We start from the raw sequence: 19,384 nt of genomic DNA, 5'->3' as shown, positions 1-19,384 counted from the left end.
ATCAACTTAGAGCAATGATCACACTTCATATTCTATGTTGCAACATAATCCATCTGAATCTGATGACCATCTCATGAAGCATGCAACAAAAAGGTCTCTGTGCACGCATGAAGCATATATCAAAATGACCTCGTACTTTATTCATAAACAAACAAGAAACTATTGTACTAGTTATATGCATACTTGTTGATATATAAACTCGTGAAACAGATTAGAAATTTACTGAATTATATATTTGATGCGATAAATTTCATAACTATCACAAATTTGTTTTTAAAAATGATATATGAGAGAGACAGAGGATCAGGTATAAAGTTGTTTGTGTCGCGAGAGAGAGAGAGAGAGAGAGTATGAAGGTATAATGATGTCTGGACGTTGTTTGGTTGGTCCATTAATGGCACCACAAAACCCCTTTGAATTGAATCACACACTAGACTAGATGCTACACCTAAGAAGAAAAGAAATTGAATCTCCCCAGATGCAGATCAAGACCAAGACCACGGCCTTTTCAACTTGTTGGTTTTGGTTAATTTGACTCTCTCCTCAATGTAATATTATTGTCAGAGCAGAAAAGGAAAACAAAAAAGCATGAGAGTCAAAACCCTAACACCTAATAAAATTCAGAGGGAAAGAGAAGAGAGTGGGCTTTCATTTCATGTCTGACCGAGCGTGTAGTTGGAGGGAGAGGACAGTTGGCCAAATAAATTACTTGCCCACGGACAGGTGAGCCTCATTACTCCATCCAAGCGTGACAGTTGGGTGACTACATATCGACCGACCCCTCTCTTAGCCTATTAACCTTCACTTCTCTTCTTTCACTATATAACACAACACAGCATGCTTTCGTTTTACTTGTCCACTGCGAGTGAAAGAGAGAGCTAGTTATTAGCTCTGCTTCCTTCATTTTGATCAAGTAGCTTCATTTTGGGTTAAGCAAATTATCAAATATGAGGGTCATTTTATCAGCTGGTTGTGTTGTGGTTGCTATCTTATGTGTTTTTCTTGTGAGTGGTTTGGTTGTGGCGGATGATGATGCTAAGGTGGTTAAGGATGATAAGCACTTATTTCCTCATCCCCACCCACGTTTTTTTAGGGGAGGAAAGGGGTTTAGGCATGGAAGGTTTGGTGGCGGTGGAGTTGGTGGAGGCATTGGCGGTGGCGGTGGTCTTGGTGGAGGCATTGGCGGTGGGGGTGGTCTTGGCGGAGGTGGAGGTCTAGGAGGTGGTGGTGGGCTTGGAGGTGGAGGAGGTGCAGGTGGTGGGTTAGGAGGTGGTGGTGGTCTAGGTGGGGGTGCAGGAGGTGCAGGAGGTGGGTTAGGAGGTGGTGGTGGTGGTCTAGGTGGAGGTGCAGGAGGTGGTGGTGCTGCTGGGGGTGGCTTAGGAGGAGGAGCTGGAGGTGGTTTAGGAGGAGGAGCTGGAGGTGGTTTAGGTGGAGGAGGAGCCGGAGGTGGTTTAGGTGGAGGAGGAGCCGGAGGTGGTTTAGGTGGAGGAGCTGGAGGTGGTTTAGGTGGAGGAGCTGGTGGTGGTGGGGGTTTAGGTGGTGGTGGTGGACTTGGTGGCGGTGGTGGAGCTGGAGCAGGTGGTGGGTTTGGTGCTGGTGGCGGAGGTGCTGGAGGAGGTGGCGGGCTTGGTGGTGGTGGTGCAGGTGGAGGCTTTGGTGGAGGTGCAGGTGGTGGTGTTGGTAGGGGCGGAGGTCTTGGAGGAGGTGCAGGTGGAGGTGTTGGTGGGGCCGGAGGTCTTGGAGGAGGTGCTGGTGGTGGAGGTGGGTTCGGGGGTGGTGGTGGGGTAGGCAGTGGCGCTGGAGGAGGCTTTGGAGCTGGTGGAGGCTTTGGCAAAAGTGGAGGTGTTAGCGGTGGATTAGGCGGTGGTGGAGGAGGCGGATTTGGTGGAGGAGGTGGTTTTGGTGCTGGTAGTGGGGCTGGCTTTGGCGGTGGAGCTGGAATCGGAGCTGGCGGTGGCCACTAATTCAAGTGCAATCATGATATGAACATTAGTTTTCAGCTGCAACTTAATTTAGAGAAATGAATTAATTTCTAGCTATATATTATTTACTTCTTATGTTCCCTATCATGAAAGTACGTAACGTGTTAATAGGAGGGGTATTATTAATTTGCAGCTTTAGTAATCAGTATTATTCTTTAATCTTATTATAATTAATTTCCTTTAATTTCTTAGTCCCAAAAAGCATCACCATGAAGCTTTTCAATGTGATTATGCTACTGCTTCTTCATGCTTATAAATATAGGATAAGAAATCCATCATTTTAAATTATAATTAAACTTCTGTTTGACTAATCTAAATTAATTTAAGAGTTCCATACTAATATGTTTTTCCATAATAATTATCCAACACATTGTCGTCTCAACGCTTGTGTCAATTTGTGATTGTTTTTACATACAAAATTTAGTACTGCACTAGTCTAATGTAGAAGAAGCAAAATTACCATTGATTGAAGAAATAAAATATTATGGCCAACCCCCAACCCAACCAAGAAGTGTACTAATTAAATGCTTTATATATAGGTAGGATGATGCAAACAAAAACTTATATGAAACAGAGATATCACTGTTTTATTATTTTCAGTCAATTATATTATATTCAGTGAAAAAGTTATCACGTGTAGTATAACATTGATTCGTATAATAAAATAATGATATTCTGGCCAATCACGTTATAACAAATGAAAAAGTTATCACATATGACATGATTGACCGGGATAGCAAAACAGTGTTATTCCGTTGTGGGTCTGGGTGCATGTGGTGATCAATGTAAAAGGCCCCAGTTGAGAAATGACAATACCAAACTATAGTTATTATCTACTGTGTGCATCAATGCATGTGGTGATCTATATTAATTTAAAATCATTTTGAACAAACCCAGCATCTCTTTAACTCTATTTCATTTTCTCAGGTACTTAATGTTCCCAAAGCTTTTCTTTTGCCACCATGAGCTGGTTGAGCTAATTTATTAGCTTCACACAAATCAATAAAATATGCTAGTTGACACTTACTCAAATTCATGCTATCATCTGATCTCTCTCTGGGCAAGAAAATGAAAGATATGGGAGAGCCTTCTTCAAATAGGATAATATCAATCGATAACTGATAAACTAGGACAAAGTAATTAGGAAAGTTTTGTGACAAGGCGAGAGCAGGCCCACTCTGTCCTATATGAATTCTCCCATGCATAAGTAATCATTTACTTGAAATTACGATTCAAACTCGGTACAAAAGAGCGGGCACACTACCCTATCACTTTCACAAGGAACATGTCTGTGTAGTGGTCATATTTACGTGAGGACTGTGTAAGAAAATGATGCCCAATATATAGCTCACCTTCTGAATGAAAATAAGAGTAAAGTATCCTAAGTACCTACCGACCCTTAGCATATATTTCATTAACAATGATTTTATCAAAACTTCAAAAATGCATACATAGAACTGACATATTGGAAGAAACTACGAAGTAAAAGAAGCGGGCATATCCCTGGCATTGTGTGGTTAATTAAGATTTAAGTGACTAAGAGTCAGCACTATAAATCATTAACGTTTTCTTCGATGAGAGACTTAGAAATCTCTGTTGCACACGGTGGCAAATCCAAGATTCTTGGTCCAAGGGATCACAATGTAAAAGTGTCGAAATTTTTTTAATAAAAAAATAACACTAAAAAACATAAAGATAGTACATTTATTCAATTCTCCAAAAATTAGGATAAAGTACGACACGTATACGAAAATTAAAATAATATATTTCTTAATTTTTATAAATTATTATTGTACTTAGACTAAAAGGTTAAAAGGGTTTTATTAATAAGCATTTGGGCCAGGCCAGAGTTATACATGGCCCAAACTTTTCAAAAAAAAACGAACAACTAGTGAAACGGTGAGTTTCAACTAAAATGAGGCATAAGCTAGGGCAAATCACCCACAACTATTTATATAGTATAGCTGCACGGCTACACTGATAAAATATTCTATTTAAATGATATATAGTTGCACAGCTATACTGTTATCATTTCTATTTAAAGAGTATAGCCGCGTGGGTATTATCTTAAAATTTCTATTTATAGAGTATCGCCGTGCGGCTATACTTCTAAAATATTCAATTTAATTACATAAATTAAGTAATTAATTACTATTTGTTAAGTAACTTATGAAATGAGTAAAATATTTAAATATTCACTAGAGAAACAATAATTAAAATATAATTACTAATTAAAGTAAATAAAAAAGACTAAGCTATTACTTCATTACATAAATTAAATTCGTATAGTTGGGCGGCTATATGTTTAAACTATTCTTTTAAAGCGTGTAGCCGCGAGGCTATAATTTTAAATAATTATTTATACAGTATAGATGTGCAGCTATACTATTAAAATATTTTAAATAATTAATTACTATTTATTAAGTCATTTATGAAATCAGTAATATATTTAAATATTCGCTAAATGAATAGTAATTAAAATGTAATAACTAATTAAATTAATTAAAAATAAAATGATATTACATAATTACATAAATTAAATTAAAGAAGTTTCCCAAAAAAAAAAGTAAAGAAACTAATTTTACACTTTTAAAGAGTATAGCCGCGCGGCTATACTTTTAGAATATTCTTTTTAATTGTATAAATAAAATAATGAATTACTATTTATTAAGTAATTTATGAAATCAGTAAAATATTTAAATATTCATTAAAGAAACCATAATTAAAATATAGTAACTAAGCAAAGTAATTAAAAAGACTAAGATTTTACTTAATAACATAAATTAAATAAAAGAAGGTTGCCAAAAGACAAAAGTAAAGAAACTAATTTTATAGAATATTTTTTTTTAATTATAGAAATTAAGAAGTTTTGTCGACATAGGTATATGCTAGCAAATGTTTGTTGGATTAGACCTCTCCCGACAAAAATTACTTCTACCGACAAAATTTTATTGGGAGAGGTCTAATACGGTAAATTTCTCTGGGATAAATATGTGCCAACGAAATTTCGTCCGATGAGGTGCTTTTGTTTTTGCTTTTAAATTTTAAAAATATAAAATTAGTATCTTTACTTTTATTTTTTGTCCAATTTCTTTAATTTATGAGAGCAAAACCTAAATTGTAAAGCCCTAGGTCGAGTTACGTAATTATTCAAGCCTAATCGAGTCCTAAGTGCCCTACAGTAGGTTTACAATTAGGGTTCGAGTCTTGCGAACAGTTATGGAACAAGTTCGGATAAGTTTGAAAGCTATGGTTTTTGGTTTGACACTTGGATTTAGGGTTTGGAGGCTAAAATTCCATTTTTATACTGGATGTGATGTAGTGGTACTCTTTTTCCTTGACCAGGTTTTCCTCCATTTGGGGGTTTTTAAAGGAAAGGTTTTAATGAGGCCACACTTGTTACATTACTAAAGTCCAGTCTTCTTTTTGTACTCTGACATTGTTGTTTCAATGAAGTTATCTCACTTTGATCAAAAAAAGAAATGAATTAAAATATTTAAATACTAATTCTTCATTAAATAAATAGAAGTAATTAAAACATAATATATTCAAAGAGTATCGCTGCACGACTATACCTATAAAATATTATATTTACTATTCTATACTTTTAAATAGTATAGACGGACGGCTATACTCCATAAATATAATATGTGAATGGTATAGCCGGCCGGCTATACTCCAAAATAGAATATTTAGAATATTTTATAGGTATCGCCGTGAGGCTATACTCTAAAAATATAATATCTTAACGGTATAGTCGCATGGCTATACACCAAAAGAAATATTTTAAAGTATAGCCACCCGACTATACCCTGTAAATAGCAAACTAGGAAAACACCTCTCCCGACAAATGCATTGAATTTTCACATTCCCTTCAGACCTTTTGTAATTTGAAATATGTGGGGGATTGTTGGAATTTTTGTGAGTATTTCAAAATACAAAATTTATTTTATTACAATTGTGTGGTTTAATTACAATTTTAAACTGAATTTATTTTGTAAATTTATTGTATGAATTGAGTGTTATGATTTGATTGTACATATTAATTTTGATTTCAAAAGCTTATTTGCGTGAGTTTTAGTTGGAACAATTTTAGGCTTCAATTGGGATAATTATTAATTTGTTTTAAAGGTCTGTATGCAGATTTATTCTAAAAGCTTTGGTGTGGCAATTTCATACAAACTTAATTGTTTTTCAATGCCTTTGGCATTTAAAGATTTGAATTCAAAATTCATTTGCGTCAGTTTTGGTTGACCAATTTCTATTTTGCAATTGCTACTTTGTTTTGCCATTCATTGGGTGATATTATAGCTGTTAAGTTTGTGAAAACGGGCAGACAATTATGTTGTTTTATTACTATTTCTTTTAATGCCTTAGCTTCTTGTTGAGGCGACTAACTATATATTTAAGCCCATTCTCTTTAGTAGGAAATAATATATGAGGTTATTTTCCTTTCATATAAACCTTGAGGGAAATATTCGAGTTGTTCATCCGACCCAAGTATTGCGAGTGTATGCTTATAGGTTGTAGTATCTTGGAGAGTAGGGCACCATACAACCTTGCTACACCGAGACATTATCTCTTAGGGGTGAAATATACTCTTAAGGACAGTGAATGGCATGCCTCAACCTAAAACTATTATTCTACTCAAGTATCAATGGAGACCAACCTCTACATCCCAAAAGATAAGTATTTTGCTATAATTTCATTGATTTTATTTAATCGACTGTATCAATGTAAATTATAATTTTCTAATATATAATTTCTGTGATGTTTTGGAGGAAAAGTAGCATCCTTCAACCAAACTCTCCAACAGAATTTGTAGGTTACGGTGAAGATGGAGATTTCTTCCTAGTCAAGTAATGAATGCTTCCCATTTCAAAAGCAAAAGGATGGAGGGTCATAACATGCACCCCCACACAAGTGATCCTCCCTATAATATCTCTCCAGACTCATGATCCTTTCCTACTTATATATATTACTTTATGCAAGCCCATTGTTTAAGTCTTTGTGTTTTCATTAGTTCCATTCTTTACTTCGTCAGTTTTACCCGAAAAGGTTTGAACTTCGAATTCCATGTCTTTTTTTTTTTTTTCTTTCTAAATGTACTTATGATGTTGAGCTGTTTGGACCGATTATATGCAAAAATATTGATATGGGATTTAATGTTTTACTCTTTGTGCCATTACTGTTTCTAGACATCATATAATTTGTTTTTTTTTCATTCTTACATTTCCATCTTTCTCATAACTCATCCCAACTAGGAGTCACGACTAGGAATGCAATGTTGCATTCAGGTGTCTTAAGGGTGTGGGCTTTATTTGGAAAATGACCATTTTCATATATATATATGCTTGTCTTTTTTTTAATATATGTTCGAAAAATGCGTAGGCGGTAGGTGGGCAGCAAGCATGGGCCTAAAGCCTGGATGAGTAATCGGGGCCTAAACACCTCTTTTTTAATAATTACTTTATATTATAAATTTATACAAAAATCATGCAAAATAATCAGATATATAAAAGAGAATATTTTCCAACATTGATATTATCTGACTTTTATTTTTGTATTTTCATTAACCTTGATATTTAAAAAAAACTGCAAAAAAAACCGTAAAAATAGGCCCATTTTAATACAATGTTTAAGGCCATTTTTTACAAAACCCAACCCGTTAGTTATATTAAAAATTAGGTCAGATATCGTCTTCTTCCCAGCGTCACCTTCTCCTTCCTCTCTCTGTTTCGATTTCATCTCTCTGTCTCTCAGTCTTTCTTCCTGACAAGCAGCGGCTCCTGCGCGCTTCAACCGCCCTTCGTCCGCTCCTCAACGTCCAAACGCCTGCCCAGACCCGCCCAGGCAGCCTAGACCCGCCTAGACCCGCCTAGGCTAGGCAGGCGCCCCTAACTCCCTGGCGCCTACCCCTAATGATTAGGGTGAAATCGCGGCGGTGTGCTCCCGCCTAGCGCCTAGGAGCCGCCTAGGCCGAATTTTCGATCCTATTTAAGATTACAATTTTTTAGTGTAAAAACCAAACAGAACTGCCATAAGTGGTTTGGTTTTTTGTCCATCAAAAATGTGTATTCCGTAGGCATTTCGTCTTTTGGTGACCTCTTTTCTTTGTGATTCTGCTCTCACCAGTGTATTCCTCAGGCATTAAATAAAGAACTGTATCCTTGACAGCTCGATTGCCTAATATGATGAGGTGATGCTTTGTTGCTACAAACTGGAACAATAGGCCAATATGATGATGCCCATTGGTGTGACTTGTTTGCACTTCCATGCCCTCCTGTTTTGTTTTTGTTTTTCTGTGTTTTTTTTTTTTCTGAGGTTTAAGTTGTCTTTAAAACTTTGTAAATCACAAACATTAACCAGCCATGAATTATAGTGGATCAACGAACGAGGACATCATCACCTTCGCAACCTACACCTCTAAAGGCTCTAATCTGCCAAGTGGCTATGCTCATTACGGTCGATGATTTGAATCAATCTACAGATATTGTTTGTCTTTTTGTGAATGCCACATCAACTTGACTGTACATAGAGTATATGCGTCTCTAATTCTGAAGCTTCAGGTCATCTGATTTAGTGGATATCTACCAAAGAGGAGTTTTCTGATGACTAGTGGTTTTCTTGCTTATTGCAGGCTTTGCATCTTTTGTTTGTGCCTCTTCTCTAATCAATACCTGCATTGGCAGCCGAAGCAAGAATAATGAGAGCTTGGTTAATATAAGATCCATATGATGAGGATCTATCTTTAGTTCTTTTCATCCTCTCTTCTAAAAGCTTATATTAAAATAGGACTTTGTTTGGAGACGAAATGAATGAGGATGAAGAAAACATTTCTGTCAAGCTTATAGCTAGCAAATTAAAGAAGATTGTTTGTTATGCACAAGTAGGGGAGGATTTCGTTAATCTGTAGTTATGAATGATTGCTTGTATTTTGTTCTAATCATTCTCGAACTTATTCAAGAATAACTTGGGATGAACTATGGTCTTGAAGTAAAAATTACAAATTCCACTAAGCTAGCTATGACTAAATTTGCAGTATTTGATCTGATATATAACATGCAATATATATATTTTGATCACAAGATTGAGAGCGAAACCTAAATCATAAAGCCCGGGTCAAGTTACGTGATTATCCAAGCCTAATCGAGTCCTAAGTACCTTACAATAGGTTTACAATTAGAGTTCGAGGCTTGCGAACGGTTATGGAACAAGTTCAGATAAGTTTAAAACTTGGATTTAGGGTTTGGAAACTAAAATTCCATTTTTAGAATACTAGAATAATTTTCTAGAATTTTTAAATAATTGAAACTATTTTAAAAATAATTTTAAATTCTAGAAAATTATTTAAGATAATTAAATATAATTAATTAGTATTAATTAAGTAATTTTTATGAAATTAATTAAAATATTTAAATGCTCATTCTTCATTAAATAAATAGAAGTAATTAAAACATAATATATTCAAAGAGTATAGCCGGGCGGCTATACATTTAAAATATTCTATCTACTATTCTAATAGTATAGCCGCCCGGCTATACTCAATAAATATGACATATAAACGGTATAGCCGCACGGCGATACTCCAAAATAGAATATTTAGAACATTTTATAAGTATAGCCGTGCGGCTAAACTCTAAAATATAATATCTTAACAGTATAGCCGCCCGACTATACCCTGTAAATAGCAATCTAGAGAAAACCTCTCCCGACGAAGTGTCGTCGACACAGGTATATGCTGGCAAATATTTGTCGGATAAGACATCACCTGACGAAAGTTACCTCTGCCAACGAAATTTCGTTGGGAGATGTCTAATCCGACAAGTATTTGCTGGCAAGATCTGTGCCGACGAAATTTCGTCGGGAGAGGTTTAAGTGTTTTGTTTTTAATTTTTAAAAATATAAAATTAGTGTCTTTACTTTTTTTTTTTTTTTTTGCCAACTTCTTTAATTTAATATATGTGATTAAGTAATATCTTAGCCTTTTTGAATTACTTTAATTAGTAATTATGTATTAATTATTATTTCTTTAGTGAATATTTAAATATGTTACTAATTTAATTTTGCTGTGCAAAAACGAAAAAGTAAATTACTTATTTTTCGTTTTGGTGTCTTAATTACATTTCCCCATAGCCCAAGTCCCATCTTTTTTATAATTAAATATTATGTATTATTTAATGCCCAAATCGAATTAAAATTCACCAAGACATGTCTAGGTTAGGTTAGGTCACATCATACTAACCCAAGATTGAGAGCGAAACCTAAATNCGTAAAGCCCTAGGTCGAGTTACGTGATTATCCAAGCCTAATCGAGGCTTGCGAACGGTTATGGAACAAGTTCGGATAAGTTTGAAAGCTATGGTTTTTGGTTCGATACTTGGATTTAGGGTTTGGAGACTAAAATTCCATTTTTAGAATACTAAAATAATTTTCTAGAATTTTTAAATAATTGAAACTATTTTAAAAATAATTTTAAATTCCACAAAATTATTTAAGTTAATTAAATATAATTAATTAGTATTATTAAAGAAGTACTATTTGCAATGAAAGAAGTTCTCGGAGCTCTTGCATGATAGGATTCCCTGGACTTTCAAATATATGATAATTCTTCCCCAAGTCTTGTCACTAGTTGTATATAACTTGCTTTCTATTTCTGCACGATAATCCTTGATGTCCCAACAATAGAAGGACGCTTGATGCTTGTGGACATGGCTGGCTCTGAAAATATTGAGTAAGCTGGCCAAATTGGATTTGAGGCAAAAATGCAGGTAATGTCTTGGTGGTGCTTAATTTATGCTGATATACTGTATGCAGTTTTCATTGTCATTGTAACAGATGTTAAATTATGGTTATATTGAATTCACAGACTGCAAATATCAACCAAGGAAACATAGCTCTCAAAAGACCTGGCTACGCAGACTCATGCTTCTATCACCACCATCAAAGGTTCTACTTTTCATATGTCCTCTCAAAAATTCGCTTGGATTATCGACTCGGGTGCTAGGGTTATTTATTTATTCATTTTAAAGGATGGTTTCATTTTTCAAGGATCGCATAAATAAATAGAGAAGACAAAAAGAAAGAAAGAGAGAATAAACATGGCGGAGAGAAAGAGGAACAAGAAAAGAGAGAAGAAATAAAAAGAAAAGAGAAAGGAGAGAGAAGAAAGAAATGACAAGGAAGAAACATAAAGAAAAGAAGAAAAATGAGAGAGAAGACAAAAATGACAAAGAAGAAACAGAAAAGAGAAAAAATAAAGGGAAAGGAATGAGGAACTCATTTTCGAGAGAAAAGAAGGAAGGAAGGAAGGAACAATAATCATGTCAGAGGGAATATATGTCGTTTGATCTATTAGAGTTTGTTTTTCTTTGGTTTAATATATTATTGCAATGGTTCCACAATCACAATAGTCTAAAGAAATTTGTTTGGGTTACTTAAGAAAAAAAAAAAAAAAAACATACATACATGCCAGTAAAACACGAGTGGAGAAAGGAAAAAAAACATATAAACCTTCTCGTAAAAGAAGTGGAAGAGACCTGATAAGAGAGTAAATCTTATTAGAGCATCCACAATCATGCTCTCTATTTTTTAGTTAAAATTTAGCTAAAAACACTAAAAAGCTATTTTAGGAGCTCTCTATAAAATCCCAACTCCAAGCATACTCCCTAGTTTAAAGAGTCATAAATGTTTAAATTTTAATTCAATTTTTGAATAAAGTGTAGACACAAAAGCAATAATAAAAAATAGTTGGCATTAAATAAATACTTAAAATTGTTAGTGAGATCCGAGCTTAATTAGGATATTTATTTCCTAGTTTATTAGGATTATATTTCTTTCCTTCTGTACATATATTGTGTAATTAGGATTTTATCTTGTTTCCTAGTTTGACCCTACTTGAGTTACATCCTTGTACTATAAATACCTTCTTTTGGAGAATGAAATACAACCTGAAAAATATTCTACCAATATTGTTTGACTTGGTATAAGGTCCAACTTTTCTGGTGACATGTGTGTTGTGCCCACTTGTGTTCTATCCTCATATTTTTTTTTTCTCTACTTGTGCCGTGTGTGCCCCCCTGGATTTGTATGTTGTGTTGTAGTGTTCTTGTCATTCATGTATTCGTGCATCTACCGTATTTGTGCCTTTATTGTGTTCCGCTTTGTACTCTACTGTGTTCGTGCATGTTTTCGTGCATCTGTCGTATTTGTGCCTATGCTGTATTCCGTTGTATACTCTGCCGTGATCTGTTGAGTTTCTGCTGTAATCATGGGTGATAACTCCATTGTTGGTGTTGTTGTTGTTGCCTCTGCAAATTTGCTTGTTTATGATTCTATTCCAGGTTTTAGCTCCAATACTTGGATAATTCACACTAGTGCTTCTGATCATATGACTTATGACGCTAAATTTTTTAATGAGTTGTCTAGTAACACCTGTGACCCATACATAACTAGTACTAATGGCTTGCCCTCTCTAATTACTGGTGAAGGCACAATCTCTCTCACTCCTACTCTGTCATTCTCTCGTGCGTTACGAGTTCCTAGTATCCATTGTAACTTGTTATCTGTTGATCGATTTCTTGATACACTTAATGCTTCAGCTACTTTATATCCTACACAATGCTCTTTTCAGGATCTTAAGATTCACGAGATGATTGGGCATGGTAAGCAGATAAGGGGGTTATATTATTTGACATTGCCTTCTGCACCAGTTTGTGATTGTGTTATTAATACAGTTCAAAGTTGCAGTGTCAAAGACAAAGAGCAAATTTGGTTATGGCATCGTCGCTTGGGACACCCGTCATTTGGCTACCTTAAGCGTCTATTTCCATCTTTATTTCGCTCTTGTGATGAGTCCAGTTTTAAGTGTGAGACATGTATTTTGGCTAAGAGCCATCGCACTGTGTTCCCTTTGAGTGACAGTAAATCTGTAAAGCCTTTTGATTTAGTGCATTCTGATGTGTGGGATCCAACTCGTGTTACTTCGAACGGATTTCATTGGTTCGTCACATTTATTAATTATTGTACTCGAATCACTTGGGTTTTCTTGCTGAAAAATAAACATGATGTTGCTTCCATCCTTCTAGAGTTTTGTATTATGGTGTCTACTCAGTTTCATGCTCGGGTCAAAGTATTCCAGACTGATAATGGAGGCGAATATGTGAATAACACTTTGACATCTTTCTTCCGTGCTCAAGGTATTATTCACCAAACGACAACCCCATTTACTCCTCAGCAGAATGGTGTGTCTGAACGTAAGAATCGTCAGTTACTTGAAATTGCCCACTCCCTTATGTTGGACATGTATGTTCCCCATCATCTTTGGGGGCATGTTGTTTTATCGATTGCCTACTTGATTAATCATACTCCTAGACGGGTTCTTGATTTCAAGACTCTGCATGATGTGTTTGGTGACCATGTTTCCTCTGTCTCAGTCTCCAAGTTGCCCCCTAAAGTTTTTGGTTGTGTTGCCTATGTTCATGTCTACTCTCATCAACAGAATAAACTTGATCATTGTGCTCTGCGATGTGTCTTTATTGGTTACTCTTCTACTCATAAGGGTCATAAGTGCAATCATCCACCTATCCAGAAGGTGCATGTTACTTTAGAAGTGACTTTCCATGAAGAAGTGTCCTATTAGGTCAGGGAAGGGGATGTGTGGTGGCTGGGCGGTGGGTAGTGGTGTCTGCGAGGGGGGATGCTCTGTCAAATTTGTTGTGCATGTGTTTTAAAATTGGATGCTCTCTTCTACTAGGGATTTCGTCAAAAATTTGCTTTACATCATATTTATCTTTCATATGTCATGAAACAGGGATGCATAAAAAGGGTACATCCCCTGAACAAAACCAAACCATATTTACCTCCCTATCCCTCTCTAGCAATGGAAGAATCCCAAAAGGTTCCATATCCTCCCAAAACATCTAATGTTTAAGCCGCATGCCTACCTGGGCCAAAGAATGCGCCACCTTACTGCCCACTTGGGGTTGGAACAAAACATCCACAATATGCAACTGTGCTATAAGAAATTTGACATGCTCAACTAGACGGTCAAGAGCTGCCACCAGGGGTACTTTGGGGAATTCAGAATATGGGGAAACAAAAAGACTTGGCTTTGTCCGCGTGGTCGTGTCATCGTTTGGGCAGGTGGTGCCAAAGCAAGTCAATGACGGAGAGGCCCAAGGTGCCAACGGGGGATAAGACAAGTTGTTGAATACCCAACTGAGTAGCGAGGCGATGGGTCCAGCCCAATTATAGGTCGGAGATGATGGCGACAAGAGGGTTAGAATGGGAGTTGAACCAGCGGAGAAGAGGATAGTGGAGTTGGCCTAAGGTGCACATCTTGGGCTTGAAGGAGTGAGCGGGCAAGTCCTGGACTTCTAGAAGCTGGCGGGGATGGAGGGGTGGCTAAGGAGAGGGAGGACTAGGGCTTGGATGGAATTAGGGTAGTTGTGGGTGGAGAGGAGAGGTTGGAGGAGAGGGAGGTTTTGAGGGTACAAGAATGGTGTCCTCTCCTCCTCTCTATTTCGGGTAGGCGTTAAGGAATTTAGATTGAGACTTTCTTGGGGTGAGTTTATGGTGTTTGAGGAATCCAAGCTTTCAACATATATCAAGAGCAAAATCAAAGTTTTTCTCTTGATTGTGACCTAGAAGGATTCATTTGCCATGGCTGTCATCATATTCACAGATAGAGAGACAGTCATGGCAGGGGCTTTGCCGCTGTCGATGAGGGAGATGGTTTATGGGTCTTTATTTCCAAGTTTTTAAAATTTTTTGAAATTTATTTTTAAGGGTAAAAATAAATACTAAATTCAGTTGTTAAAAAGTTGTACACATGGCAAATTTTGAACAGGAATATCACTAGCTAAAGTGGTGGTACAATACCATTCTATAATTTCTTCTAAACTAGTATTCCCTATAACAAAAAGATTTTGCTGTACTTGCTAAAGTTCCATGTTTTTCAAATTTATGTGAGTGTTGCTAAACAATCCAACTTGGTTATTGGAAATGATGTGATTGCATCCTTATCTATAATCAATACTATCAGAAATTGTGCAAGCATCCTTATTCCTTAGCTCTTTTACCTGGTTATTTTGATTGATAGGAGAACAATTATAGCTCCGGCGGTGGCTTCGGTGGTTAAGTTGCCAAGGATGCTCTTGGAAATGACTTGATTGCATCTGAATGGCTTAAGACTCATGGCCTTGGTGGCAGGACTCTCATGCAAGGATGAAGGTGTTGATACATCTTACTATATTGCAAAAATGATTGCAAATTTTCTTTTTTTGCAAAAGTGAAAAATGAAAGGATTTACCTGTAATATTCCTGTAGAATGTCCAAGTCAAAAAACCAATGTTGGCAACTAACTCAAAAATAAATTGAAGTTGGATTTTATTGTAAAATTCAAGTACATATATTGTTCTTTTCTTACAAGTTTCTTAAAATGTAGCAAAGCAATCCAAGCATCAGATTACAAATGGAATTGAACATGAAGTTACCAATGTTTGATTTTCTTGTCAAATAATTCCCCTCAATAAGTAGAATTGAAACTCTCAGCAAGTAAGGGGAATTGGATCCATACAAATGAGGTAATTGGAAAACTAGCAAGCAAAATAAGCGGAAGAATAATCCTAAATTTTCCATGAAGCAAAATGATGAGAGCACAAGAAAAGGTAATCATCATGGTGACTATAGACGAAAAAAGGGCGAGAAGGCCTAATATCATTTTTGTGAGTAGGGATTTGAGGAAATCTTCCTGGGCATAATGTGATGTGAGGATTCCTAAGAATATCATTATTGAAGTTGTGGAAGAAAATAAGGAGATAGCATCTGAAACTATAAAAATTATGAATACCCTTTCATTTAAGAATATGGGAAAACCTGTGTTTTGATTATTTCCACCAGGAATTGTAAAGGCTGCAGCAAACATGATGGTAATGATGAGAGCACCTACAACTGTACAAGAAGTTGCTGCCCCTTTCATTGAATTTTCTCCCTCCGCCATCAATTCCTTATGGTTTTTGGTAAATAGCTCTTGTGTTGTTAATCCACACTTAGGGACAGTAACTTGCAAAACATTACGAGTCAGAATTTCTAACCTTGAGCCATTCTATTTCTCTTTTCATTTGTAAAGCTGCACCTTGAAGCTTTAGTGTAGAAGGGGAGAAACTAACTGCTAAATCGAGTAGAGTGTTTCCAAGCTTATCAACAGCACCTACTATAAGCTCTCTCTTGTTTTCATGGATCAGATATATAAGATTATAAACCCGTGCTTGACGACGTTCAATTGCAAAGTGAAAAATGGTCTTGCCTTTTGTATCAGTGATCCCCTAGAGGTTTGGATTTTCTCTACATATATGAGAAATAAACTCCACATTCCCTCGTTCTACGGCTTGGAAGATCGCTGTATGCACGCAACCTTCAATTTGTTTTACTTCAGTAAGATTCCTTGTCATTTTGGACACGTGACGTAGAAATTCTAAGATTCGGGTATGATCTACTTTCTTTCATATATGAGATTGATTCCTAGGTTGACATCGAGAAGGCAAAATTAACAATGTTTTAAAACAACTGATGATCACTGAGACATAAAAGGGAAAGGAAAAGAAATCAACAATGTGGATGTATGTTCCCCATCAACTTTGGGGGCATGCTGTTTTATCTATTGCCTACTTGATTAATCGTACTCCTAGCCGGGTTCTTGATTTCAAGACTCCGTATGATGTGTTTGGTGACCATGTTTCCTATGTCTCAGTCTCCAAGTTGCCCTCTAAAGTTTTTGGTTGTGTTGCCTATGTTCATGTCTACTCTCATCAACAGAATAAACTTGATCATTGTGCTCTGCGATGTGTCTTTATTGGTTACTCTTCTACTCAGAAGGGTCATAAGTGCTATCATCCACCTACCCAGAAGGTGCATGTTACTTTAGAAGTGACTTTCCATGAAGAAGTGTCCTATTATGTCTCTCCCTCCTCTCCAATTGAGGGGGAAAAGGGGAGTGAATTGGAGAGTCTTAGATTGGAGAATGAAGTGTTTGAAGATACTGCTCTCGGGAAGGAAACGACCTGTCGCACTGAAGCAAGTGACCGGTCGCCTATATATGAAGATAAAACTTGTGGTCTCTGTGAAGAAACGATTGATCGCCCTTTGGAACTCGATCGATCGTCCATATTTGGAGATGAAGCGGGTGCTCTTGGTGTCGAAACGACTGATCACATTGAAGTAAGTGACTAGTCGCCTGTATATGAAAATAATGACAGTGATTCTTGTATGGATGAGTTCAATGCAATACCCCATATGCCCTACCAGTGCCCCAATCTACTTGTGATAGTGAATCAAGTGAGGTAATTTCTAATGATCTATATGTGTCAAATGATCAGTTACCCCCACGAACCAGACGTGGGAAACCTAAATTACAATATTCTCCTTATATACATGCCAAGCCTAAATATCATATTAGCCATTATGTGTCAACTCATCGTTTGTCTAACTCATATGCATCATATTTGTGTCAATTATCTAGTGTATGTGTGCCAACTAAGCTGCAGGATGCTTTATCTAACCCCAAATGGATGGATGCCATGAATATTGAAATAGATGCCTTAAACAAGAATAAAACATGGGATTTAGTTCCTTTGCCACGAGGGAAGAAAGTTATTGGATGCAGATGAGTGTTTACTTTGAAGCATAAAGCTGATGGTTCCATTGACAGTTATAAGGCTAGATTGATAGCAAAGGGTTATACTCAGACCTATAGAGTGGATTATTTGGAGATCTTTACTCCAGTAGCAAAACTCAATACTGTGCGTGTACTATTGTCCATAGTTGCTAACTGCGATTAGCCCTTAATACAATTTGATGTCAAAAATGTGTTTCTACATGGTGACCTCAAAGAGGAGATTTAATTGGATCTCTTTCATGGTATTCCTGTAACCTCTAAGGAAGGTGTTGTGTGTAAGTTGCGGAAGTCTTATATGGATTGAAAGAGTCTCCAAGAGTGTAGTTTGGGAGATTTGCAGCATTTATGAAGAAATTTGGGTATGTGCAGAGTAACTCATACCATACTTTGTTTCTATAGCGTCATAAATCTAAATTGACAGCTTTAATTATTTATGTTGATGATATGATTGTGATTGGAGATGATCAAGCAGAAATGCAAAATCTTTAGAATTCTAGCTTTCGAGTTTGAGATGAAGTCATTGGATGATTTGAAGTACTTTCTTGGGATTGAAGTTGCCAGACCTAAACATGGTATCTTTCTGTTTAAAAGAAAGTATATTCTGGATTTACTTGCAAAAACTGGAATGTTGGATTGTAAACCAATTGATACCCCTAGTGAACAGAATCATAAGTTGGGGTTGTATCCTGATCAAGTCCCTAACAATAAAGAGCGTTATCAACGACGTATGGGGAAATTGATTTATTTATCTCATACACGTTCTGATATTGCAAATGCAGTGAGTGTAGTGAGTCAATTTATGCATTCTCCTAGTGAAGATCATATGGGTGCTATGATGCGCATTTTGAGGTATCTGAAAGTAACTCCTAAAAATAGGTTAATGTTTTGCAAGTATGGTCATTCAGATGTGGAAGGGTATATGGATGCTGATTGGGTTGGTTCAGTCACTAATAGACGTTCTACGTCTAGATATTTCACATTTGTTGGTGGTAATCTTGTTACTTGGTGGAGTAAAAAGCAAAAAGTGGTGTCTAGGTCTAGTGCCTAGGCCGAGTACCGTGGTATGGCTCAAGCTGTGTGCGAGTTACTATGGTTGAGAAGATGGTTGAGAGATCTTGGGTTTGGACCCCAGAAACCCATGGATTTGTATTGTGATAATAAAGTTGCAATTGTATTGAGTTCAACATCCAATTAGTCTAACCTAATTTACTTCACAAAATACTTTAACTACTCTAATTATATAAACAAGAAATTAAACACGTAGCATACTCACGTAAACATGAAAGGGATTTTTGAAAGAATGATTTAATTAACAACGAAATTAAAAGACAAAATAAGTAGAAAGTCACGAAACACAAGGATGAGAAATTCAAATTGATAAAAGCACTAGGACAATGAATTCACCACTACTAATCCGTCTAGCCTCCTATTCACCTACCTATTAACTAACAATTTGATGTGGCCGCTTAGTTTTCCTTCTTGATGAATTAGCTATGGTATTTAGGCTAACTCGTATATACCTACATGCAATTCGCCTAAGGTATTTAGGTCAAATATCAACACATAGAAACTCATTAAGATCAATGAAAACCGCGCATGTAAACCCTAGGAGTATGGTATTTACCCTAGACGAATTACAAACCCTAATCACAAGACTGAAACATTTCAATTGAAATCACAACATATTGTCTTTTCTTTACATAATTCATAAAACATTCAAACGAAG

At 36.3% G+C, this 19,384-nt stretch overlaps 1 protein-coding gene across 1 annotated transcript; it reads left to right on the top strand.

Annotated features, from left to right (window-relative positions):
* Nucleotides 1-818: 818 nt before the first annotated feature.
* LOC117614726 (glycine-rich protein 23-like) lies at nucleotides 819-2,173 on the top strand. Its single transcript, XM_034343624.1, has one exon. It carries the CDS (start codon nucleotides 948-950, stop codon nucleotides 1,962-1,964), a length of 1,017 nt encoding a protein of 338 aa, XP_034199515.1. The 5' UTR covers nucleotides 819-947; the 3' UTR covers nucleotides 1,965-2,173.
* Nucleotides 2,174-19,384: the final 17,211 nt, after the last annotated feature.

This window comes from Prunus dulcis, chromosome 1 (genome assembly GCF_902201215.1).
Source record: "Prunus dulcis chromosome 1, ALMONDv2, whole genome shotgun sequence".
In the NCBI taxonomy this organism is placed as follows: Eukaryota; Viridiplantae; Streptophyta; class Magnoliopsida; order Rosales; family Rosaceae; genus Prunus; species Prunus dulcis.
This window is presented reverse-complemented; position numbering and strand designations above follow the sequence as displayed.

Bases quoted from the DNA above. Each gene is read 5' to 3' on its own strand.
- LOC117614726 (XM_034343624.1), top strand. From the start codon at position 948: ATGAGGGTCATTTTATCAGCTGGTTGTGTTGTGGTTGCTATCTTATGT.